The 24,206-nt window shown below is 52.7% G+C and overlaps 2 protein-coding genes across 3 annotated transcripts; one reads left to right on the forward strand and one right to left on the reverse strand.

Annotated features, from left to right (window-relative positions):
- Window positions 1-1,662: 1,662 nt before the first annotated feature.
- On the reverse strand, window positions 1,663-6,554 carry ZIC1 (Zic family member 1). Its single transcript, XM_056359178.1, has 3 exons — window positions 4,904-6,554; window positions 3,532-3,695; window positions 1,663-3,007 (listed from the first exon to the last, which is right to left on the reverse strand). Exons 1-3 carry the CDS (start codon window positions 5,877-5,879, stop codon window positions 2,810-2,812), a joined length of 1,338 nt encoding a protein of 445 aa, XP_056215153.1. The 5' UTR covers window positions 5,880-6,554; the 3' UTR covers window positions 1,663-2,809.
- A 5,511-nt stretch (window positions 6,555-12,065) lies between these two features.
- On the forward strand, window positions 12,066-23,677 carry ZIC4 (Zic family member 4). 2 transcript variants are annotated; one of them, XM_056359142.1, is made up of 3 exons: window positions 12,066-12,141; window positions 17,711-18,325; window positions 22,773-23,677. In XM_056359142.1, the coding sequence occupies exons 1-3, from the start codon at window positions 12,072-12,074 to the stop codon at window positions 23,192-23,194; spliced, it is 1,107 nt and encodes a 368-aa protein (XP_056215117.1). In that variant the 5' UTR covers window positions 12,066-12,071; the 3' UTR covers window positions 23,195-23,677. The 2 variants fall into 2 exon arrangements, with proteins under 2 accessions (XP_056215117.1, XP_056215116.1); XM_056359141.1 differs by lacking the exons at window positions 12,066-12,141; window positions 22,773-23,677 and adding an exon at window positions 17,073-17,602 and having other exon boundaries at window positions 17,711-19,296.
- Window positions 23,678-24,206: the final 529 nt, after the last annotated feature.

Below are 24,206 nucleotides of genomic sequence, written 5' to 3' on the forward strand. Positions count from 1 at the left end.
CCAACACTTTCTGCCTGGGTCCCACCGGGCTCCAACTTTTTCTATCTCGCCAAACCCTGCAAGGTGGCGCTCTTTTCTTTGGAAACTGATATTAGCCTTATAATAATAACATTTTGTAGAAAGTAAAGTTAAAGCAAAGCCTTCCCACGGGTGCTGCAGGGAGCAGGCGGCGGTGCCGAGCTGGCAGGAGAGGGGTTTCATCTGAGCAAGGCAAACTTTTCTTTTTTTTTTTTTTTTTTTGGGGGGGGGGGGGAATGGGGGGTGGTTTGGGGTCGTGAAAAACCTCCGAGGGAGATCCCCAAACGTTACGGACAAAGAAAAAATAGTTGCGGGTTTTTGCTGTGAGACAGGCGGGCTGTGCTCTGGGTGGGTTACAGCCGGAGCTGCGGAGCGCCCGCATGGATATGAGCAGAGAGCGGCTTCTCCGGCACCCCCTCCCCCCCCCGAGCGGTTAATATGGCTATTGACTCGCTGTACACATAATATTTCTTTAAAGAAGCTGTTAAAGTGTCATCTTGGTCTACTGGAAGGTCAGTTTGTGCAATTCACTCTATGACATATCACAAGCCCTAGCAGCTTTAGCCAACCTCATGATTTGTGTTGTCTGTTGATATGTTGTCTGCTTAATGGGGCGATCATGCAAGCTACAACCAGGAACAAAGCCCAACAGTTCCAACAACCGTAGCTAAGTTAGTGGAAGCAGTACAGCTTGCAAATCTATCAAACTAAACTGCAAGGAAGACAATCTGATTTAGAGAAAAGGCGTTCTGCTACAGTCATTAAGCACAAGTAATTTAGATTTTTTATATTGTCTTCTCATTTACAAATTTACTGTATCAACGCCAGCCAATGGAACGAATTTCTTAAGTAAATGAGAAATAAATAAAAGAGATAGAAAGATAATCAAATTACATAAAATAATTCTTATCCCCTAGATTTATTTTTTAGAAAGCTATTAACACTGGCAAAATTATAGTAATAATAATAACATAACATAAGAAGTAATTGATTTAAATTAACATCACGTTTTAAGGAATATCAACAAAAAAAAAGGAAGAAAAAAAAAGAAAAAGAAAAAACCCAAAAACAAACCAAAAAAACACACCCAACAACAACAACGGCCTTCGTGAAACAGTGCTGTACTTCTTGGAGTAAAAGGCCCAAGGAAAGTCATGAATCCACGGTCTGAGAATTAGTTATGGTCATAAATGCCTTAAATTAAAATAGCAACCAAAATCTCCTCTGTTTTAAATCTTCTAATATATGTTATCCGAATTAATTTAATTTAGGGACCCAGTCTATGCAGATTCATGGGCAGTGTTGGAGTGCAGCACTTCTCGTGAAACAATTCCCCACATTAATATTTATGTAGCATATGCAATCTATTTCTGTTATTTTTATGGTTGTTATTCTATGTCTGCAAAGGTCATTTAAATTATACTGCGGCCGAAAATTTGTTTCATAAATTTTGATATAAATACTAATTACACACTATAGTAATGCCAGCAGGGATCCTTTCATTTATCACATTTATATCACCTTCGCTGCTTTAGTGATGACATAATGGAAAGCAGTGAAAAACTGGGACAGTTTTATTCTAATATCCTAAAGCTAGTTGGAGTTGCAGCAGGTTGACTTAGTGAATAAGAATTCCTACCACAATTCGTGGGATTTAAGAATCTTTAATAAGGTACGAAATGTTACCAAACAGTTCTGTAAACTAAATTTTACATACCAATTCTTCTAGCCATAAATATTGAATATCTTGTAACATGTATAACCGGACCTTTACATGCGGATAAATATGGAAATTAGGATTTATATACATTATGTTCTTGTATTTGCCAAAAGCAACGGACAGATATAGTTTATATCTTTTTTTTTTTTTAATATCACTTTACATAAACAAATGTAACAGTTTGACACGCAGATCCAGGCTTTCACTATACGAATTTCTTGACAGGACGTGTAACAACATTTTACTGCACTACTTAGACTGGACTTTGGGACAAAATGTTGCACTTTATACAAAAAAGCACATTAATACCAATAATATTCTGTTAGATCGACGTTTAGACTGTAATAATACAAAGTAATTCACATTTTGGTACACATTTACTAGAACATTCTTGCCATTCAGTACAAATAGTTGAATTTCTACCTCTTCCCTCTGCCCCCCCCACCTCCGCCCCCCCCCCGCCGTCGCTCCCGCCCGCCCGCCCCTCCCCCCACATATATGCAAAGACCACAAATCCACATATCCCCTTATTCAACTTGCGATATAACTATTTACAAAATCAAACAGTACATTTTTTTGTTGTTTTGTTTTTGAAGCTAATAATTCTGTATTTACAAGAGGGGATGGGGGGGAAGGCCGCTGCCCGAGCAGACATGCAGTTGGAGATCTCTAATCAGTGGTTTCCAGTAAAGCCCTATACAGTTGGCATTTGCCCTGGTAACCTTGTCTTCTTATGCATTCTACTAACCCCTTCGCCTACCAAGCCTTGGAACAGAGCAGAGCAGAACAGTCAAAAAAAAAAAAGGAAAAAGAAAAAAAAAAAGAAAGAAAAAGAAAAAAGATAAATAAAAGAGAGGAAAAAAAGAAAGAAAGGAAAAAAATTAAAATGAAGTCTTCATTTTACTCAGTCCTGGGTCTACTGGCAGCATATTTTTTTTGTTTGCTCATTTAAATTCTGACTTCAACGTGTTCATTATTTTTGGAGTCTTTAAATAGGGTATTTGTTTGCTCGCTTGGGGTATTTTTGTTTTGTTTCGTTTTGTGTGTTTTTTGTTGTTTTGTTTTAGCGTTTTAGACGTACCATTCGTTAAAATTTGATGTAAGCGTGCTGTGGCTGGACGTGTGGTGGACTGCGGAGGAGGAAGGGGATAAGGAGCTGGCGGTCTGGTTTTCTGTGGATGGAGACACGATGGTTGGAGGGGTGGAGGACTCGTAGCCTGAGCTGGCGGCAGGAGAAGGCTGGGACCCCTGCGAGGATGATTCATGGACCTGCAAGAGAAAACCCGGGCAGAAATAGAGCGCGGCGGAGGACGGAGGCCCTGGCGGCGGGCGCCTGCGGCTGGGGACGCGCCAGACAACGGGACCCAGCTCCGAGCCGCGGGCTCGGGCATCCCCGCGGGGCTCCCCGCCGGCCCCGGCCGCTCCCCCTGCCCCGGCCCGGCCCGGCGGGGAAGGCCGGGCAGCGCCCACCGGCTGCCTCTTCGCACTGTCCCCCCTCCCCTCCCCGGGTAAAACGCACCGACAAAAGGCCCTGCCCGAGGGGCCGTGGCCGAGCGCGGCCGGGCGGGGGGCGGCGCGGCCCGCCGGGCCCGGGGCGGACTCCGGGGCCGGGGCCGGGCCGCAGCAGCGCGGAGCCGCGCAGCCGGCCGGCCCCGGGCCGCGCTCCGCCCGCAGGCACCACCGCGCCGCCGCCCCCCGGCCCGGGCGCTGCCGCCCACCGTCCCCGCAGCCCTTTCCCCCGGCCAGGCCCGAGGCGACGTCCGAGCCCCGCACAGCGGGCGCCCTCCATTTACCTTCATGTGCTTTCTGAGGGAGCTGGGGTGCGTGTAGGACTTGTCACACATTTTGCAGAGATAGGGCTTGTCGGAAGTGTGCACATGCATGTGCTTTTTGCGGTCGCTGCTGTTTGCAAAGCGCCTGTCACAGCCCTCGAACTCACACTTAAATGGTTTTTCACCTATTGCAGAGGGAAGGGGGGGGGGAAACGGATCTGATTAAGCAGGGCCGGCCGGATCGCTCATTGTCCCCATCGCACCGCCGGACGGGAGCCCAGGGCTCCATTTCAAACACTTGCAACTTTCTAACTTCAACGAGGCTCAAATCCCAAAGCCTTGCTCCTCTTCTCTGTTCTTTCCACACCTCCGACCCCAACTCAGTGCCCATTTCGGACGAGGGGGGAGCTAAATAACTTTTTTTTTTTTCTTTTCCCCCTTTGGAAGGGCTAGTTTCATTTGCAACCCCAGCCCTGGGCACCTCTCCCTCCTCGCAACGCTCCGAGCGAGAGAGCAGGCGTGGTGGTATTTACACACGATCCTCAGTGTCTAGTTTCCGTTTTTATAGCTCATTCTCGTGATATTTTACGCTCCCACCCACCCTGCCCCCTCCCCCGTATTTTCTTGCAATATTGAAAATTATCCGGCCGGGGAATACAATGCCAGGGCAGCCCCACAAACCCTCTTGCAAAAGCGCTCGGGAAAGCGGCGCTGCCTTTCGGCGCCCGGGGGTAGGAGCGGGGGGGAGAGCTCGCCCAGCCAGGGGCGGCTGCCTTCCCACCTCCCGCGATGGGGAAAAGTTCTCAGGGATCCCGGCGCCTGCCCTCCGCACAACAATAACACACTAACGCGCCGGGCTCGGTTTATTTAAAATCGCTCCTCAGAATTAAATATTTACCAAGCCCTGAATTGCAGAGGGGAGACGGATGAGCTGCCAGCAATATTTAGCACAATTTCTCATCGTGCCACAGTCAAAACTGCCGAACAACAATTAATTAAAACCTATAAATTTAAACAGGACAGGTTGCTGCGATCCTCTCCCCCCACCACCACCCCCGGCCCCCCGCCCTAACAAGCCCGGCAGCAAACCCTGCCTTTCTCCCCCTCTGCCTCGGCAGGGATAATTTTCTTTTTGTTGCTGCTGCTGGCGTGGCTGTGACCGAGCTCGTTTTGCCGCGGAGCTCCGAGACGGCCTCTCCCGGAAAAATCAGTGGCCCTGGACCATACACACACACACCCCCGCGCCGCCCGCCCCCCCCCCCCCCCCCCGGCCAGCCCGACCCTCAGCCAAGCAGCGCCCCGGCCCCCCCGGCCCGTCCCTGCGCCCCGCTCCGGCCCCGGCGCTCGGCGCTTCCACTCGCAGAGAGAAAAGCTACAGAGAAGGTTACCGTACCTGTATGAGTTCTTTTGTGTATTTTGAGATTCTCTGATCTGGCAAACACTTTGCCACAGCCTGGGAAAGGGCAGGGGAAAGGTTTTTCACCTGTGTGGACTCTGATGTGATTTACAAGTTTATATTTGGCCTTGAAAGGTTTCCCTTCTCTTGGACACTCTTCCCAGAAACATATGTGATTGGACTGCTCGGGTCCTCCAACGTGCTCCACCGTGACATGAGTCACCAGCTCGTGCATCGTGCTGAAAGTTTTGTTGCAGGACTTTTTGGGGTTTGACAATTGCTCGGGCTCAATCCACTTACAGATGAGTTCCTGTTTAATGGGCTGCCGCATGTAACGAAAGAAGGCCCCTGCCCCGTGGTGTGCTGCCATGTTCATGTTCATGTGGCCGTAGCCGTGTAGCTGGGTCGAGGCGTAGTGCTCGGAGCGGGGGCTGGTGACCTGGCCGTACTGGTCGGGTCTGCCGTACATGTCTCCGGAGAAGCCCAGGCGCATCTGCCCGTTCACCACGTTTGGCGAAGCGTGGCTGGTGGCTTGTTCGTGTAGCCCCGGGAAAAGTATATGTCCCGCGGCATCGGTGTGTCCGTGGGGTCCGGCGAAGCTGCCGGCGGCTGAGGCGAAGAGGCTGTGCTGGGCGCTGGCGGCCGCCGCCTCCCCGAAGCCGCGGTTGCGGAACAGAAAGTCCCGGGTGGAGTTGAAGGCGGCGCTGGAGTAGGAGCTGACATGGGTCGGGTGGTGGTGGTGCCCCAGGGCCGCCGCCGCGTAGCCGGGCGCCTGCGAGGTGAAGGCGGTCTGGCCGGCCGAGGCTAGCTCGTGGGTGCTGGGGTTGATTTTGAAGGCGCCCATGCCGTCGGCGAAGGGGTTGATCCCCAGCCCCACTTCTCTGTCCGTGACATCGGCCGTGGAGTGGTGGCGAGAGGATCCGAAGGTAGTGACTCCTATGGCGGGATACTGCGGTCCAGCATCCAGAAGCATCTTCCCAGCGTCGATGCAGCAACCAAAAAAAAAGCACGCGCGCACACACACAACGCGGAGAGAAGCAGCAGCAGCAGCGGCGGCGGCGGCGAAAACACCCTCTTTGGAAAGTCAGCGACGATCACCACGAAAGCAACCACATCAAAAACACCCCCTTCGGCATCAGCGCAGGGGGAAGAAAAAAAAAAAGGGGGAAGACGAAAAAAAAAAAGAGGCTGGTGCTGAAGGGGGGAAGAGATCTTCGCAGTTGCAAATAATAATAAAAATGTGCCCCAAAAATATTCACTGTCTCTCTGCTTTGACTTTTCAGGGAGGTTTAAGTGGGGAAGGGGGGGGGGTTGGGTGGGCTCAAAAATAAACTGCCTGCAAATAACAATAACGGAGAGAGATCAACACGGGCAGCAAAAAAAAAAACCAAAACAAAAAAGAAACTTCCTTCAGTGATTTTTTTGGCTATAGGAATGTTGCAAAGTGGCCGAGAGATTGTTTCTCTGTCCTCTTCGAGCTTCCCCACACTCTCCCCGATTTTTTTTGGGGGGGGGGCTTTTTTTTTTTTCGCTTTGCAAAAAAAGGCGCAAATCATGCACAATATTGTCTTTTGCGGTTTATCTTCCTGGGGAGAAACTTTCACCTCCTCAGCCGGGCGGTGAACGCGAGACTGATAGCGGCAATCATTCCTGCAGATAAATGAATTGAAAAGACGACACCGTCCCCCCCCTTGATGAATGGGAGCCGGGGGCGGAGCGACGTGCGGGCGGACGTGGGCGCTCATTGGCCGCCGGCGGCTCCCCCTTCCCCGCGTAACTCCCCCCGGCCCCGCCAACGAAGGGCGCGCACGGCCGCCTCCCGCCGCTGATTGGCCCCTCCGCCTCATCAATCGCAGGTATTGTGAGCGCCCTGACATCCCTTCTGACAAACAGGGCTGCAGGAGTAGCAACTTTTTTTTTTTTTTTTTAATATATAAAGCCTTTTTTTTTTTTTTTCACGAAAATATTTCCAGCGCATCTTTTTGTGTGTATATGTGCTAAGGAAAAGAAAAAAATCTTTGCCTATTATTAGGGTTATTTTCTCCCCTGCTTTTCCTCTCTCTGTCCCTCTCTCTCCAGCACTCTGGTAATGATGGCAATGATGATTTCTTGGTGATCCAGAATTTTTAAGATCACTGAACAACTTTTTAGGCTTTGAAAAGAGGAGCCCTGTAGGGACTCGCTTCTTTTGAAGTTGTTTTCCGCTTGTTTAAAACTGAAGCTCTCCAAGAGTAGGTGCTCGGTGCATTTGATTTTATTTTTAAACACCAGACGTGGTTTCTCTGGGTAGCTGACTCTATCCCTCCATCAGGTTTCTGAAATAAATCTTGTTTTCTGCACCCATCAAAACGCAGGTGGGTGAGAACTCTTAACTTTCTACTTTTGTTGTTGTTGTTTCGCCTCTTTTTTGTTATTTTCTTTCTCCTTTCTCTCTCCCTCTTCCTTTTTCTCGCTCTCTCTTTATAGGAGTCTCTTTCATTCAGGTAAAACTGTAAATTTCCCAAACCTACATTGTTTCTCCTCCTGCTGCATGAAACTCCCGGACACTTCTTCTCGCTCACTCTCTTGCTCGCCTTTTTTTTTTTTTTTTTTTTTTGGTAAAAATTCATTTAAAATCCTCGATAGGAGCAATGTAAATTTTCTGACATTCAAACCTTTTCTAGTTCACAAATCAGTCACCCTTGTCACAGTTATTGAAATTCCTCAACTTGCCACACCAGGACGGTGGAAAAAGCAGGCGGTGTCTTTGTTGCTGACCAGGCTTTTGATCGCCAGAGAAAATTTACTTACCTTCAGATGAGTGAGCAGAAAAAGAAATAACACTCCCTTTGATTTAGTTAGAAAAATGCAGACATTTGGATTCAGTGCAAACATACAACACTTGGTTGTTTTCTAGATGCAACCCTCGATTAACCTGTCTTTCCCCAGCTCAAAGTCTATTGAAAAACTGCGGATAGTTGTTTTTTGTTCTCACTACAAAGAGCCATTGACTATATATTAAAATGATTGTTGAAAGGTATAAGTATGGTATTTAAAAGCAGAAAACCTTTGTGACTTAATCAATTAAGCTAAGCAACATTTGTACAACATTTTAAACGATGCTTCGGCACCTAAAAAAAAAATCTAGTGAAACTTTAAAATATAGACCTCTTTGTGTGCATATGTATATATACACTTACGTATGTGCGTGTGTGTGTGTACATATATAAAACTGGAAATTATTTATTTACTCAGTCGCCTGCATATTCATTAGCTCTAATTATTTTCTAGTAACGAAAACACCAAAAGCTCCCTAAGAGTCGGACTCCTTCCACTTCGCCTTTGTTCAGCCCTTCACTTGTCTCCTTCGCAGCTCAGTCCGAGCCCCTCCAATTCCTAGTGCCAAACAAAGAAACTTTAAACTCATCCTCTCTAATTAAAAGCGCTAGTAAGCAATCCGCAGCGCAGGTACTGGGGAGTCAGGCGAGCAGCGCTGCTGCGCGAACCCTCCTCCTCGGAGAACTACCTCATTTCGAGAGGTGTAAAAATGGCCATTGCGCCTAGAAAACAAACAAACAAACAAACAAACAACAACAAATAAACTTTGATACGCCTTAAAGGAATGTTTCGCTGCAGTTTATCTGCAGATGCAGTTTGCCTGTGCTCGGTGCGTGGAGATCGCTTTCAAAGCAGATGTATTATGTAATTTCCTTTGGATCTTGGGAGGCTTTACAGTTTGGGTGGTGGGTTTTTTTCAGAATAATGCTGGGCTGAATCTACACGTTTGCATTTGTTCTGCCAAATCCATTCGAAGGCATTGCAATAGCTTTACAGCAACAGGTACACCCGCCCTAGCAGCGCGCCTGTGTGTGGACGTGGTCTTTAGGCGGGTGTTACGTTACTTTCTCTATTTGGTGCTAAAATTAAGCGAAGGACATAGTTGTCAGCATTATTGTGAAGTCTTCAGGGCGATGGCATGAGGACATCCAGAAAGTTAGGTAGTCCAGTGCTAGCCTGCCTCCCAGTGCAGGGAGAACCCAGTGATCATTCCAGGTCGGTGCAAAATATACGAGAAGGCAGACGAGCGGGTATTTTTAGGAAGCGTATCTAAATATACAGTGTAAGAGTGAATGTAAAAAAAAAAAAAATGTTGTGGGTTGTAGAAGTTATCAAGTGGGATTTGCGGTGCGCTCTCTGCAGGAAACGAAAGCTGCTCCAGTTCAAAGCCACATGCACCAACGTGACATATAAGCCATTAAAATATCATCCTGACGGCTCATTTCTGCTTCATCATACATTCCCTAACTGCTTCCAGAAAGCAAGAAAAGAAGAAATGAAGGATGACCGCCTCGATGGAAGCGCCAAAGAGGTGGTGGGTTCTTAGGGGGGGTATTGTTTTCTTCTTTCATTCTTTCTTTCTTTTCCCTGGCCCCCCGCCCCCCCCCCCTTTTTTTTTTTTTTTTTTTTTTTTTTTTTGCCAGTTCAGAAATGAGGGGAAACCTTCAACAGGTCGCAGGGGTAAGTGCCTGAGAGCAGGGGGTACTGGGCAGCCCGGGCAGCTGGCTAACCCCCACCGCCTGCCCCAAGGGCTGGACAAGAGCTCCCTGCCCTCGGGGGCCCCGGTGGGAAGAGGCTTGGCCACCCCGGGGGAGCAGGGCTGGAGCCCCGCGGCGAGGGGGGGCAGTGCCTCAGCTGCACCTCACCCACGTGGGGCCGGCGGGCGGGGGCGGGTGGAGGGAGAAGCGCCCGGGCGCCGTCGAGGGGGGCTCCGGCACCCTCCGCCGGACGCGGTGCCCCCCCCCTTGAGTCCGGACAGGAGGACGGGGGAGGGTGGCCTAGAGGTCCGCGCAACGCGGGGCGGCGGGGGTCCGCGGAGCGGGGCGGAGGCGCTCCCAGCCCCGACAGCGGCCGGGCTCGGTGGGGACGGGCAGGCGGCGGGTCCGGCAGGGTCCTGCTGGAGCCCGGGCAGGGCCGGGGGCCCGGGGCGGTGGGCAGAGGGCGAGGAGCGCTGACAATGGCGAGCCCCGTGGGGAGGCGTCCCGGGGGACGCGCTCCCCGCCCACCACCGCGCCCGGTGCCACGGGGGCGCGCCAGGGGAGCCGGCGCTCCGGCACCGCATGCCCTTCTTTATAGGCGGGTGCAGGAGGGACGGAGCCCGAGAGCCCGGCCGGCCCCCTCCATCCCCACCCACCCCCGCAGGCAGGGCCGGGGGGGCTGCCAAAGAAGCCGGGTGTCGCCGCCAACTTCGCGCAGAGCCCGCGGAGGGGCTGGGACCCCGGTCCCGGCCCCGAGGGGCCGCCCCGCGCCCGGCGCCAGCTGGGGAAGGGGAGATGCTCCCAAATCCCTGCCGAGGGGGATGCTCTCGAGGGTGACCTCTGACCCGAGCCCCTCTCAGTGTGCCAGCGCCGGACCGGACGGGGACCGGCGTGGGCTCCTCTCCGAGCCCCCCCCGCCCCTCACCCTGCCGCTCCTTTGTCACGCACGGCCCCTCAGCCCCGGGGAGCCCGTTTGCCGTGCTGGACTCGGGGATCGCTCCGCTCGGAGCCGAGGAACTTTATTTCTGCCCCAAGACCTCCCCGGCGAGCGCTCCCGCCACCCTGCGCGGCCGCGGACGGCACAGGGTGCGTGACAAGCCGGTGCCGCAGGCTCAGCCCGGCTCCCGCACCCCGGGGCCGCGCCGACAAATGCGTCCGGGGCCGCCGGGTCCCGCGGGGGCGCAGGTTGCTCCCCGTCCTGCCAGCGCACCTTTGGCCGGGTGGGTAAGGCTGGGGAGGGGATCGGGTCCCGCCTGCGCGGGCTGCAGCCCCTCGCACTCCCAGCCCCAGCGTGGGACCCGGGGGGGGATCCCGGAGCTCGGGGTCCCACCAGCCTGGGCGGTGGGACATCCTCACCCTGCGGCTCCGCCAGTGGCACTGCCTAGCTGAGAAAGGCGTGCGTGGTCCAGTCACGGTTTTAGCCAATATTTACTCTGAAATCCACAACTGTTTTGCCTTTTTTTTTTTTTTTCTTTGTCATCTGGTAACCATTTGAAATATTAAATGCAGCGATTTTTTATTTTTTTTTTTGTCCAGTTTCAACAAGTTTTGGCGAACGCTTGGGAACTGAGCACTCCTCCAGCCTCCCATCCTACCCAATAAAGCACAAGTCCTGCAAACCTCTCGCTAGCGGGGCAGCGTTTGCTGCTCTGACTTGATAAAAGTATGAGGATGAATGGAAGTTGACTAGACAATGTAATTCCTAAGGGGTTCCTCTAGTTCTTTTTATTTCAGCAGTGATTTTCAGCACAGCGATGAAAATATTGAGGACACCAAATTATTTATGACTGAGCGTGACTGTGATACGCTGATGAAGTTTCATAATTAATATAATCAAGTATTTGTGTTAGTATAGATTCTTATTTACCAGCCCTGGAGTCCCTATAATAATAGTAACAAGGGCAATAATAATAACAACAATCTCCTTTGAAGTAACTGATTCCAGATTCCAGTGTGCTTTTCTGTACTGAAAAACACAACAAACAAACAAACAAAAAATCCAAAACCCTGAGAATTTTAAGGATAACTGCAAAATTCATTCTCGGACACTGCATCAAACCCCAGCTCTGCTCTCAGGGTTATTGCTGCCGCTCAAAGAAAGCTGTGCAAAGTTCTGCCTGCAGTAGTGGCAGTGCTCTGCCTTGCAGAGTGCAAAGAGCAAGCTGAAAATTATAGGCAGGGAGAAGTCCCAGGGTGGTACTATACTAATCCTTGCTGAGACAACAACTTGCGTTGGAGGCTCGCAGAGAGTCCGAAATTTAATTTCGGGAGGGAAGGATCTGTAAACAATATAGTCGAGTTGGTAAAAACCTGCCTTACAATAGCCTGCCAGAAGGTGAATGTCAGATCAAAGGAGAACTGAAAAGATGTCCTTTCATATTTTTTTCCCCCCTAAATCAGCCATGGAAACTTCATGACTCCATAAAACATGTGCTGCTTTGCTGGGGAGACAGCCTCCAGTTTCCCCTTGGAGAAAGCCTCTCTTCCCCCCACCCTCGCTGCTTAACTCTGGTGTTTTGTTTTGGTTTTTTCTTGTCTTTTTGAATCCACGATGACCGAGCCATACAGCGCCTTACTCATTACATATCACACACAAATGGTTTTGCTCTCAACTTTCCACCTCTCTCCCCAAACAGGAGCAAAGTCAGGAAATGAGGCACAAGACTCCCCTTGTAATGAGGAAAAGAAAACGACTTTACAGAAACATCCTGGAAAAGTCAAGTAAGTTAAAATATGTCTTTTTTTTTTTTTTTTCCAGTTCAAAGGAGACAATATTTTTTTTCAGCTTAGTATTTAACGTACTTGCATAAACACAAATCAGTGACACAACTCCCCACCAGCAGCTGCCTAATCCTGCTCAATGCCTATTCATTTGGAGGTTCTAGAATTAATATTTGACGACTCTCTCATTGAAACAACAACCCCTGACCCCATGTGATTGCACTGTCACATTATTCTATGACATATTCATCTTGAATTCATTTACGGACGATTTGATTGGAATGAGGTTTGACATGTATTGGATCCTATTAAAGAAGAAGACTTTGATCTTGTTGATGGGGTTTACATGATATGTATCATCTTTACCAGGGATACCAGGCTTCCACAATGTGGTGTCTAAGCAGTTAGTGACTGACAGCTTATCTGACAGGAATACCTTAATCTTGACGTACTGAATGAAATATTCTATTTCAAATAAGCATATGATTTGCTTGTCCTAGGGTAGCTCTAGGTCACAAAAAGTAAGAGGCAAACCTACGCACAAGCCGTTGCTCGCCTGGTAGCTGAGTTCCCGTTATTCGGGAGCCCTGAAATGAAGAAGTCCCCGTAAGTGGGAATGGGGCGAAGGAGTCGAAACAAAGGCAGAGTGCTCCCGAGCCACTCGGTACCTTCTCCTCTGCTCTCCGAGGAGATGCTGGGATTTCTGAAAGGCTTTCCTGATCCACCTCTTCCTAAACAGCAGTGCCTTCTGCCGGGGCCGGCGGGGACGCGGGCTTAGGTCCTCGCTGCCTTCCTCATCCCTCCCCGCCCGGTGCGACTTTGGGGGATACGGGATCGCCCAGGGTGGCTTCTGGGTCCTCTCTGTTTCTACTCCTCGCTTTTTTCCCGTTCTCACAGTAAATATTAGGATTTCCAGATTAATCCGTCCCCCTCCTCTCGTCCGGGAGTTGAAGCCAAAAGGTTACCCATCTCGTTCAGGGCGTCCCGTCCCGTCCCAGCCCCCGGACACCGGCCGGGAAGTTTCTAGCTGGCCCGCCTGGAAGGGAAGGGAAGTTTCTGCAGGGACAGGTGTAGGACAGCAGAGGGTGGGAAAAGGTCAGATTTTGCTCTTTCTTCTCGATGCTTCCCGGAGCAGGAGATGTTCCTTGCTCTTGAGCACGACTCTAAGGGTGAGCAGGATTTGGCCCCGAGTCAAGGCGGGGGGGCTGCAAAACAACACGTCGTTTTGGGAGGTTTTGCGTCTCACCACAGCAAGCCCTGTCTCCGACAAAAGGTGGAAATATGGGTGAGAACCTTGCTGTGTAGGTAGATTCCCATAAAAAAAACCCCAAAACCAAGGCAAAGTGGGGCTGGATCTGTAAAGCCATCCAGCAGCTGGGGCTGCCCCCACTCCACAAAGGGCTGCGCGGTGCAGTGTCCATCCCGCAGGCCCTGCAGGCCGGCGGGGTACGGGGGTGCAGGCAGGGGCCGGAGGGTTGGGGCTGGTCGGCCCCGCACCCCGAGGCGTGGGCAGGCAGGGCTCTGCGTGCCGCACGGCGGGGGAGGGGGAAGCAGGGAGGGGGCTAGGCCCCCCCTTAGGGCACAGCCCCGACGTGCGGGGCTCATGTCTGCCGGCCAGTGCTGCCTCGGCCAGCTCGCCCCTTCTCTGAGAGCCGGGTAGGGGCACGGGGCGGACGGGGGGAACGAGGAGGAAAAGTGCTTGTGGCTCGTCCTTACAGCATGTCACCTCTGCAGAGCAGGCACGGGTGGGCTTTGTGGCCGGGGCTGCAGCCAGGCTCGCGGTGACACAACAGTCCCTGGGGAATTTGTACTCAGGACCGAGCTGCCCGCCTGTTCGGTTGATCTGGCACTCAAAAGAGCACCATGATCCCTCTAAAGTTCACTTCCCTTAAGATAAGATCTGTCCTATAGATCTTATAATGATGTCCTCTGGACCTGCCCTGATGTCCGAGTTCCAGCTTTAGCTCAGGGTGTTTCTGTCCTGCTGCTCGAGCAGTCCTGCTTTCTCCCTGGAAAGGCTCCGGGTTCATCCAGCTCCTGAGTTCAGAAGGTAGCCTAGAAGGGGATGCCCTTACTGTAGCCAGGTGGGTTGGAAAGGAAATAATAATAATTAAAAAAAAAAATGGCCCTGCAAAAGCTGATGTTGCCACGTTTGAGAGCTTGCCGAGAGGCCAGCTTATCTGGTCGAACACGGCTCAGGCCGCTGCCAAGAAGCAGGAGACCTCGGTCAGCCCTCGAGGGGCATCCATAGGAGCTCAAGCTGCCAAAGGGCTGCACAAACAGGCATTCAGGTTTTCAAAACATTCTGGGAGATGCGCGGAGCTCGGCCGGGTCTGGCCCTGCTCCCCTCCTCTTCCCCGTTTCCCCGCCTCCCCGCAGTCATGTGGCGGCCCCCACCCGCCCCCCGCCCCGCTCCCCCCACGCACTCGACCGGGGCTCACACCAACTTCACCTAACAGTGAGGGACACCGAGGGCCAGGTTCTCCTGCACTGCCTGCAAAAGGGAGTGCAAGAGAGCCCTGAGTGAGGGGCGAGCTGAGAGCCATAAGTGTTTGACGAGAAACCATCACAGTATTTTAAATGAGCTTAGGGCAAACCGGTTATGACAATTTTTTTAATTGATAAACTGTTCCAGACGTTTTCTCCCTTGACTGAGAAGTGTCAGAATTGATGGATAACAAGTATGTAGAGATGCAGTGTTTTAAGGAGGTATGAGGAAAGCAGCTTTATTTGGAATTCACACTCTCAGTACATTTGTAAGTAACAGATTCATACTTCCTAACGTTTGTCTCTTCTGTGCACTCCTATTGAGATGGTCATGAATAGGACTGTCAAATCCATTTCGTAGAGCAAGTAGACTTGAAAGTTGAGATATTGTGAGGATGGTGTGTGGTTTAAAATGCCTGCGTAAACATGTTCTGTAAGGATGGAGAGCTAATTGCATCGTCTGTCACTTTTCATCATCTCTACTCAGAAAGATGTACACAAGGATGTATCTATAGCTAGCTACCTAAATATCTGCCTTGTGTTACAGAGGAAATATGGTGAGAGCCAAGCAGAGCCAAAATACGTAGCTGCAGCCAGCCCAGAGTACGTGAAGCTGTGAGAAAAATGTCCCCTATGCAGTTATGTGTGTCCTACACTTCAATCTTACAGCTTCCGATCATTGGCTGGTAGCTTCTGTTAGTAGGGTAGATGGGTTGACATTGCCAAATGGTTTCTTCTTTTGCTACTTAACATGAAACCTATTGATCATCAATACTGTTAAATTTTTTTATGGAGATGCAAAATCCCACTCTGGGAGCTTTACCTGGCGCGTATGTGGTAAAGTATCCACTGGCAAGTTGCAGCAAGTTGATGTATTAAAATGCTGAGAGTTTGACACGATGGGTAGAGGATTAATTGTTGCTTTATTTAGTAAGACTGCATGTTTATTTGTATGTCAGGGTCCAAGCTCTGTGGTCATACGGTGGGCAGATATTTACAGCTGTGTTTTTCCTTCTTGAGGCAGAAGAATCTTTTCCTATGTTTCATTTACTCTTCTGGGGTTCACAATCCCCTTCTTAAAAACTTAAGTAGATGCTTCCTTCTGTGCTGAAGCCCTAAGCTTTTCTAAACCTGTAAGGCCACAGCGTGCAACGCTGCAGCCCTGGCCCACGCATCCACCCCTCGCGACACGAGCCTGCAGGCCTGGTGTTTCCTTCAGGTGAGACACATCAGGACAGAGTCGGTTGGGAATGTTTTGCGATGCTTTTCTGTCAGGCCAAGGATGGGGGTTTTACTTAGAACTCGCCGGCAAGTGTACGTGAGAGAGAGGGAGAGGGGAAGGGAGAGAGACTCCCTCTTCTGGGTTAGACACTCAGGCTCAGCCTGAGCATCACCATGTCTCACATTGCTCTGGCAGCCAGTAACCGGATAACCGCTGGAACTTGCCAAAGGAGGGAAGGGGACGGGGAGCCTTCCAGGAATCCTTTGTCAGGGCTCAGGCAACGGTACAATGTCCCGAGCGCCAGGCCAAGGCGCACGCCTACCAGCGAGCCGGCGGTGCGGCCCTCGGCGGCGGCTGCAGCCGGGGGAGGCCCCGCGCTGCCAACAAGTGTCAGGGACCCGCGGGCCACTCGGGCCCGCCGCCGCGGGGGGCGTGGGGCCGCCTGGCCTCCCGCCGCTCCGGCCTGCCGGGGTCCCGGGGGGCTCAAACGGGGGAGAACCCCGTGGGCCGCCCCCCGCCTCGGGGCAGGGCAGCGGGCACAGACAAAGGCCGGGGCAGGCGGCCGGGGCAGGCGGCCGGGGCTCTCCCACCCCACCCCCCCCGCCTTGGCTTTGTTTCCCCACGGCCGAACCGGCGGCGGAAGCTGGGCAGCGGCCGGGCGGCGCGGCCCGGGGGAAGACCCCGGTCAGGGCCTCCCGCTGCCGTGTCCCCGGCCCGGGCCGAGGGGCGCCGCAGGGCTGGGCGGGGGGACCGGGAGGGGCGGGGGGAAGGGGGCCGCCCGGCGGCGGCGCATGCGCAGTCCCTCCCCTGCGCGCACCCTCCCCGCCGCACCGAGCGATAACCCTTCCAGTCAGCCGCGGGACCTGTCATTCGTGACGTCACCCGGCGGCAGCCAATGGGAGCGCGCGGCGATTGTTTGGCCGGCGGGGCCGGTGCCGCGGCCCGGAGGCGGCGCGCGGCCGCCCGCGCCCCGTCCCGTCCCGCGGCCGCGCCGCGCCGCGTGGGGCTGCCCGCCGGCCCCGCGGGAGGACGGGCCCCGCGGGGTGACCCCCCGGCCCGCCGCCGCCCAGAGCGAGCCCCCGCCGAGCCCGCCCGCTGGCTGCGCCTCCCGCGCGCCCCGCCGCCGGGGCGGTGGGACAGGGAAACTTTTTGCGGGGAGAAAAAAAAAAAAAAAAAAAAGTTGTCGGCCCCCCCACCCCCCCCCCCGTCTCTGTGTCTCTCTCCTCCCGCTGTCAGGTGACTTTTTAGCGTTAGAAGCTAATAACCGTGGATGCTCCGGGCATCCAGTGATGGACCCTGCTGCTCTCTCCAGGCGGAACGCGGCGCTGAGATCAGTAGACTTGGCGGGGGCTCCTCGCCGCCACCACCGCCACCCCCCCCAGAGCATGACAGGCTTCCCGGGCTTCGCCGGGCACCCCCACGCCACGGCGCCCACGCCGCCGGGGGAGCACGCCGCCGAGTCCCGCCTCGGGCCGCACCCGCTCCGGCCAGAATACATGGGGCACCGCCACCATCCTCCTCCTCATCCTCCTCCTCAGCATCACCCAGCGGCCCTTAAGCTCAGCCCTGCCCCTCATCCCCACCACCACCTCCACCACCACCACCACCACTATCATCATCATCATCATCATCATCATCATCATATGGCAGGCCAAGCCGAGGTGGTCTCTAGTCAAACGGGAGCGTTTGGCCCGGCGCAGTCACCAGCAGTCCCTTACCCCGTCTCTCACCCAGCCCAGGCTCTGGCAGCAGGTAGGGACTTCTTCATACGCAGAGACCTGCCGGCCCCACTCATGCCAGGGCTGACCGAGCAGCACCCCGCTGCAAGTTCTCACCACGGACTGTTTGTCTCAACAACAGGTAGCTACCCCGGACACCATGGTCACCACCACCACTCAGAAGCTGGGAATCCCTCTCTATTCACTGGACTCCATGAGCAGCCTCCCCATGCAGCTCCAGGTGGCCATCTAAACGGACAGATAAGACTGGGGTTACCTGGAGAAATGTACGCCAGGTCTGAACATTTCAGTCAAGTACCAGCCTCCAGGACAGATCCTTTTGCTGCTTCTTCGCTTCATAGCTACGGTGGCATGAATCTGAACGTGAACCTGGCTCCACACCACGGCCCGGGTGCCTTCTTTCGTTACATGAGGCAGCCCATCAAACAGGAACTCATCTGTAAGTGGATTGAGTTGGACCAGACTCCCAAAAAATTATGCTCGAAAACTTTCAGCACGATGCACGAGCTGGTGACTCATGTCACGGTGGAGCACGTTGGAGGACCCGAGCAGTCCAATCACATATGTTTCTGGGAAGAGTGTCCAAGAGAAGGGAAACCTTTCAAGGCCAAATATAAACTTGTAAATCACATCAGAGTCCACACAGGTGAAAAACCTTTCCCCTGCCCTTTCCCAGGCTGTGGCAAAGTGTTTGCCAGATCAGAGAATCTCAAAATACACAAAAGAACTCATACAGGTCAGTATGTAAAGCTCTCTTTACTCTCTCTGTGTGTTATTCAGCATACTGTTTTGCTTTATTTTGTTTTTAATGTATCCTTTGCGTTGTTATTGAATGCACGCCAAGTACTTCTGGAAAATAAATTCTCAGATTTGTTTGCTTCTTTACCGCTTGGAGGAGGGGGGAGGATAGGAGGGGGAAAAAAGGAAGAGCGAGAACAAATCTCAGAATTCTCGTCCATATTTTTCTCTGGTTGTGCAGAGAGGCTGCTGTAATGTTTATGCGGGTAGATCTGTGTAAATATCGAGTGATATAGCTACTATTTCTGCTTATTCACACAGGCGAGGGTGGGTTGTTGTTTTTTTTTTTTTTTTTTTGGCAATTTAAAGTAGTTGGGGAAAAAATGAAATCATTGTGCAAGCTCACAAATTAAAAGTGAACAATAGAAGTTACTACTTGTCTAGTCAGTTTTGACTGATGTCGCTGAGATGCTGCTGCTCGAACATTGTGAGAATAACACAGCTGCGACCTTTTCGTTCAACAGTTTTGTTTTGGGCAGAGGGAGTTTCAAATGTTTGATCTGAATAACATTGACATTTTTAATGAGCATTCCCTTCCAACGACTCTCTGCATTCGCAAATATGGGGAGCTGCAAGTTCTGATTCTCCTCGGGAGGGGAAAAAAAAATAAAGGAGAAGAAAACTCGGTATTGTTTCGGCCTGTACGTTTTGAAATGTCATTTGCAGATCTGTTAAGCGAAACTGGGACATGTGTCAGAAACATCTGTTAGTTCTAGTTAACAGAAAATGAAGTAACTCGATGGACGATCTTGCAAAACTACGTTTGAAATCTTCCGGCCAGGAAAGCATTTATAATTAATGAAATTGCAAGTAGAAAGTTTTCACACTTCCAGAAACAGCTTGTGAAGTTGTATTAATTAGTTTTGCAGACGGTGTTTGTAGTCTGTAGCGCTGGCCCTTTTTTTTCTTTTTTTTTTTTTTTCCTCTGAAGAAGAAGATAAGAAATAAGCCCTTTTTGGAAAATTTAATCTGTTCCAGTGTAGGGTTTTCCACCTCCCACCCCCTTCTGTACAGCCTTATGCACTGCGAGGGAAACTACATAATCCTATTGTAAGATCTGCTTACAGCCAAACGATTTTTTTCGCCTTCCAGTTCGTAAAACTCCCCTTCCCCCATGCTCGGTGCAGGGCTTGACCTTCCAGGAGTTGCATTTTTACGATATAACTCGACGTGATATAATTTGCAGAACGTACACTAATTTCGTGTCGCTATCGTCTAAACATAGCGCGGAGGTTTTACAGCGACCGTCACTCGTCACCTAATTATTTTTCCAGCGCTCTATGAATAGCTCGTCTGTGTGCGGGGGGGTGGGGGGTGGGGGGGGGCGATGGCAAAGTTGTGCTCCTCTGCTGCCTCCTCGGCCCCCTTTTTCCAGGAGAAAGGAGTATCCCCGGGTCACATAACTTGTATCCGAGCCAGCCTCTTGTCGGATCAGCACAGGTACAGCCATTAACCGGGAGAGCTCATCCCCTAATGACAGTGTTTTTCTTAAGTAAACAAACTTTTACTGCTCTTTAACGGCCTCACTGTTTGAAGTCTCTGAAGCAGAAAATGGTTAAATTCTTGGGAAAACTGACCTACATCGGAGAGGCAGGTTCAGGGCAAACGCGAGATCGGAGGTTTGCGTTTATTAAACATCATTCCGCACGTCTGTACTTTTCGCTTTAACTTTCCCGGTGATTAATTGCTGTATTGTGAAAACTCCTGCAGGGCCTTTATGGTTCCACCGTTTCTATTAAACACCCAGAAGTTGTCAAAAACGCAATGTTTCTGAAACCCTAATAGAACTCGCTACGAATTATTCATGAAGACAGTTCTAGATTCAACAGGAAAATTATTGCCTCCTCAAATATTAATGACTTCTGATTTCTCCGAGGCTGGGGAGCAAGGCAGAGGGATTTCTGGCGATCTGCGAATTTTCCGGCTTGGAGGATAAGGCCGTACGGGCGGCGGCGGCGGGACGAGCAGGACGGGCAGGGACCACTTCGCCGCCGTCTCTGCGGGCCAGGGACAATGGTGCGAGACGTGGGACGGAGCCCCTCTCCCTCCCGGGCGGCCCCCGCCGCCCCCGCGCCCCGCCAGCAGCCCCGGGGGCCGCCACCTCCGCCACCCCCCCCGCCACCCCCCCACCCCTCCCCGGAAAAGTTGGTAAATACCTTAATCCACTCCCGGAGACGGGGGATTATGCCACAATTTCCAAGCTGAGTTTCACTGAACACTTTTGCCCAGCTACAAGTGTGGGGGTAAAATGGCGGTTGAGATCCTGCGCTTCTCCATCGCCCGGGGAACTTTCTGCGTGGCTGCACCTCCGTGCTCGGGCTGCGGCAGCCAGGACCTGTAAAATGTCCTCTCCCTGCCGGGTAGGGATTTCCACGTAAGAAAACCTGCTCTCGCGAAAGGAATACTTGCAAATGGCTCGGGTGGCTCCTCTTTATTGAGGCGTTCAGAGAATGCAAACCGGGCAGCTGAGAAAATGCTGCCCTCTTCCCAGTTGAAACCTGACTGTACGGAGGGACCTTTCAGTGGTTCTTTCGGGGGCTTAAGCGAAGTTGAACAGTTTTCAACTCTCGGGAAAGCGGGATGCGCCGCAGCCCGCCTTTACCTGAATGTAACTCACTTTGCACAAGCGGAGTGCTTATGAGGATGGCTTTCCCTGGGGTCTCCTAACTTACTGCTTGCTTGTACTACACTAATATCCTTGATTTGTTGTCTCAACTTAGATGCTGAAGGTCAAATTGTTGCCTTACGTGAAGCTGTAATTAGATTATATGCGTGCGTGTGTCTATGCATATGCACCGCTGTATGTCGACAGGATTTGGTTACAGGATCCGCATCGTTTTCTCAAAGACCTTATTTTTAACCTCTTTCCCCCTTCCCTCTAAAGCCAGGTATTTACCCATCCTCTGTGCAAGCGTTAGTGGTGCAGGATGTGAGAGCTCCTCATTGATTATTACAGTGCGGAAAGGACATACTTAAAACGCGGAGTCATGAGCTTTTTCCCACCCACCTTGCATAAAGTGCATTCATGTGAAATATTTGGAATGCCTTCCTTTATGTGCCTCTGCTCGCAGCCGAGCACGAGGTGGGCTGCGTCCCTCCGAAATTTAATGGTGACGAACTGAGAGGGGGAAAACAAAAATCCCAGGAAATGCAGAAGAAAAAAAAAAAAAAAAAAAACCAAACAAAACCACAACCAAAACCTGGAAGCTTTTACAGATACTGGAAGTCCTTTCGACCACATACGCCATGATGGTGAACACAGTGGCTTTGTTTGCTCTCTACGTTTAAGGTTCGGCCGTGTATTTTTGTGGTATCCTCTGCGCCCTGCTACTTTTTGGGGTTTGACGGATAAGGAGGTTATTTTCATATTCGGTTGGTGCAAGACCTGGGCACTCCTTGGCGAGCAGGGTTTTGCAGTTTGCTATTATCAGCGACGATGATGTAGTCATAATTTCATCCCGAAGCTGTCTGTGGCGTGTTTCACTGAAAAGCTCTATGCTGTGTGCCATGCCCGGTCCACACGATCAGAGGTTAAACTTTCACACGACTCCAGCAACATGATTGTATTTCTATTATGCTTAACGTCACTTATCATATTACCAGACAAATTAATCCCGATTGCAATTCCTTCCATGACTGAGTAGGTTCAAATGAAAAGGGAATACTACCCTCACGACAGTGCCATGCACCGGCCTAGTCATCCTCTCGCTGAATCTCTAGCGTTTTGCCCCCCACAATCAATGTCTTTTTGAAAGATTTTGTGCCTTAACGCACGGTATCAGCAAGCCGGGGAGCGGGGAAAGGAGGGGGGGCTGCGGATCTCGCACGGGATTGTAATCAGCGCAAGAATGGAGTGGATGAGATGTGATCTAGCCAGGTTATGAATAACATTTCCACGTGCACCTGGGGGAGTGTGAGAGATTTATTTAACGTAAAAAACCTTCCTAGGGATACATCACTGACCGCTCTTTCTGCAGGACGTCGGGAGTCTGCGGGGACAGCGCACGCTGTTTGCTCAGAGCGAGCACTTGGCCTCTAAGTTTTCCTTATCGCGGGGCTTTGTCTTTTGCACAGGCCCCCACGTAGATACGCAGGGCAGGGGAAGTGGGAGGAGGAGCTGCCCGGGCAGGGCGCTCCCGGTGCCGAGCCGGGCGGGCACGGAGCGGCGGCGCCGGGGGAGCTCGGTGAGGCTGGCGGGGAAGGGCAGGCCCGACGGTGCGGGGGCAGGCGGAGGCCGGAGGGGAGCTGCCCCGGGGTGAGGAGCCGTTCCGGGGCCGGAGAGAGGGGCCCCGGGGGGCTGCGGGCTTGGGGGGTGCCGGGGTGAGCCGCTCCCTGCCCCGCGGCCGCTGTCGCTAATGGCTGTGCTCGCCCATTGCCTCCTGCAGGGGAGAAGCCGTTCAAATGTGAATTCGAGGGCTGTGACAGACGCTTCGCCAACAGCAGCGACAGGAAGAAGCACTCGCACGTCCACACCAGCGACAAGCCCTACAACTGCAAAGTGAGAGGCTGCGACAAGTCTTACACCCACCCCAGCTCCCTGAGAAAACACATGAAAGTGCACTGCAAATCCCCTCCTCCCAGCTCTGGCTACGAGTCCTCCACGCCCTCCTTGGTGTCCCCCTCCTCGGACTCCGGCCGAGAGCCCCCCGCCTCCTGTTCCCACGCCGAGCCCTCCGCGCCCGCGCAGCCCGCCGCCAACCTGAGCGAATGGTACGTGTGTCAGGCCGCGGGGCTCCGCGGCCCCCCCGCGCCCCCCGCCGCCCCCCCGCCGCCGCGCCCCCCCAGCGAGCCCCGGCCCCGCTGCTAGTGCGGGCGGCGGCGGGGGCCCTCGCTCGGCCGGGGCCGGGGGCGCTGCGCCGGGCGCGGGGAGGCCGGGCGGGCGGGTAGGGCAGGCGCGGGGCCGGGGAGGGACGCGCCGCGCAGCGCACGGGTGGCCGGCGGCGGGCCCCAGCCCGCGCCCCCGGCACGGCGCACACCGGAGGCTGCTCCCCTCGGCCGGGGTGATGCCGCCCCCTCCCGCCGCGCCGCACACCCCCCTCTGCCCGTCTTGCTCCAGTCTGTTTACAAGCCCGCTGATTTGCATCCCCGTCCCTTCCCTCCCTTTCCCCTCCCAGAAGGACCAGAGTGGTTTCGTACGGAGTTTGGCTGTACAGATTCTCTCCTGTCAACAGTACTGTGCGCTGCAGTGTTCTGTTCGCCCACGTTTTCCTGTCAGTGTGTTTTTTTAAGGGAAAAAAAATATTAAAAACCTACTATTTGTTACCGGATTGTACAAAATGGATCCATTAAATTCTTTGATTAATTAACCCGTTCGATGGACGTTTCTGTAAAGAATTTACTTCCTTCTCCCTCTTGCTGTATATAAATACGTGTATATATATATATATATATATGTATATATATTTTCCCCCTCCCAGTAGTCGCTAATAAAGAAAGGCCCGGGGGGGGATGTGATGATTGACTGTCCATTTTAGCTCCCACTGGTAATGACTTCTAATACCCAAACATGCCCGTCCCCACCCCGAGCGTGGCTCCTGTTGAATCGTGGGCGCTGGGGCTCCCGGGGGGGCGGCGGGGGGGCAGATCCCGCTCGGTGACGTCACGGCCGGGGCCGGGGCCGGGCAGCCTCCCGGCAGCGCGGGCACCTGGGGCCGCTGCTCCACGGCGTCTGCCCTGCCGGTGGTGCCGGTGATAAATGCTTGTACCTGTCCGGCAGCGCAGGTTTAGCCCCTTCACCTTGCCCCGAGCTCCCGGCCAGACCCGACGCAAACCTTCACTCCTCTGGTTCAGAGAAAAAAAGAAGGAGGGGGGAAAAAAAA

The sequence above is a fragment of the Falco biarmicus genome, chromosome 13 (assembly GCF_023638135.1).
Source record: "Falco biarmicus isolate bFalBia1 chromosome 13, bFalBia1.pri, whole genome shotgun sequence".
NCBI classification, from domain to species: domain Eukaryota; kingdom Metazoa; phylum Chordata; class Aves; order Falconiformes; family Falconidae; genus Falco; species Falco biarmicus.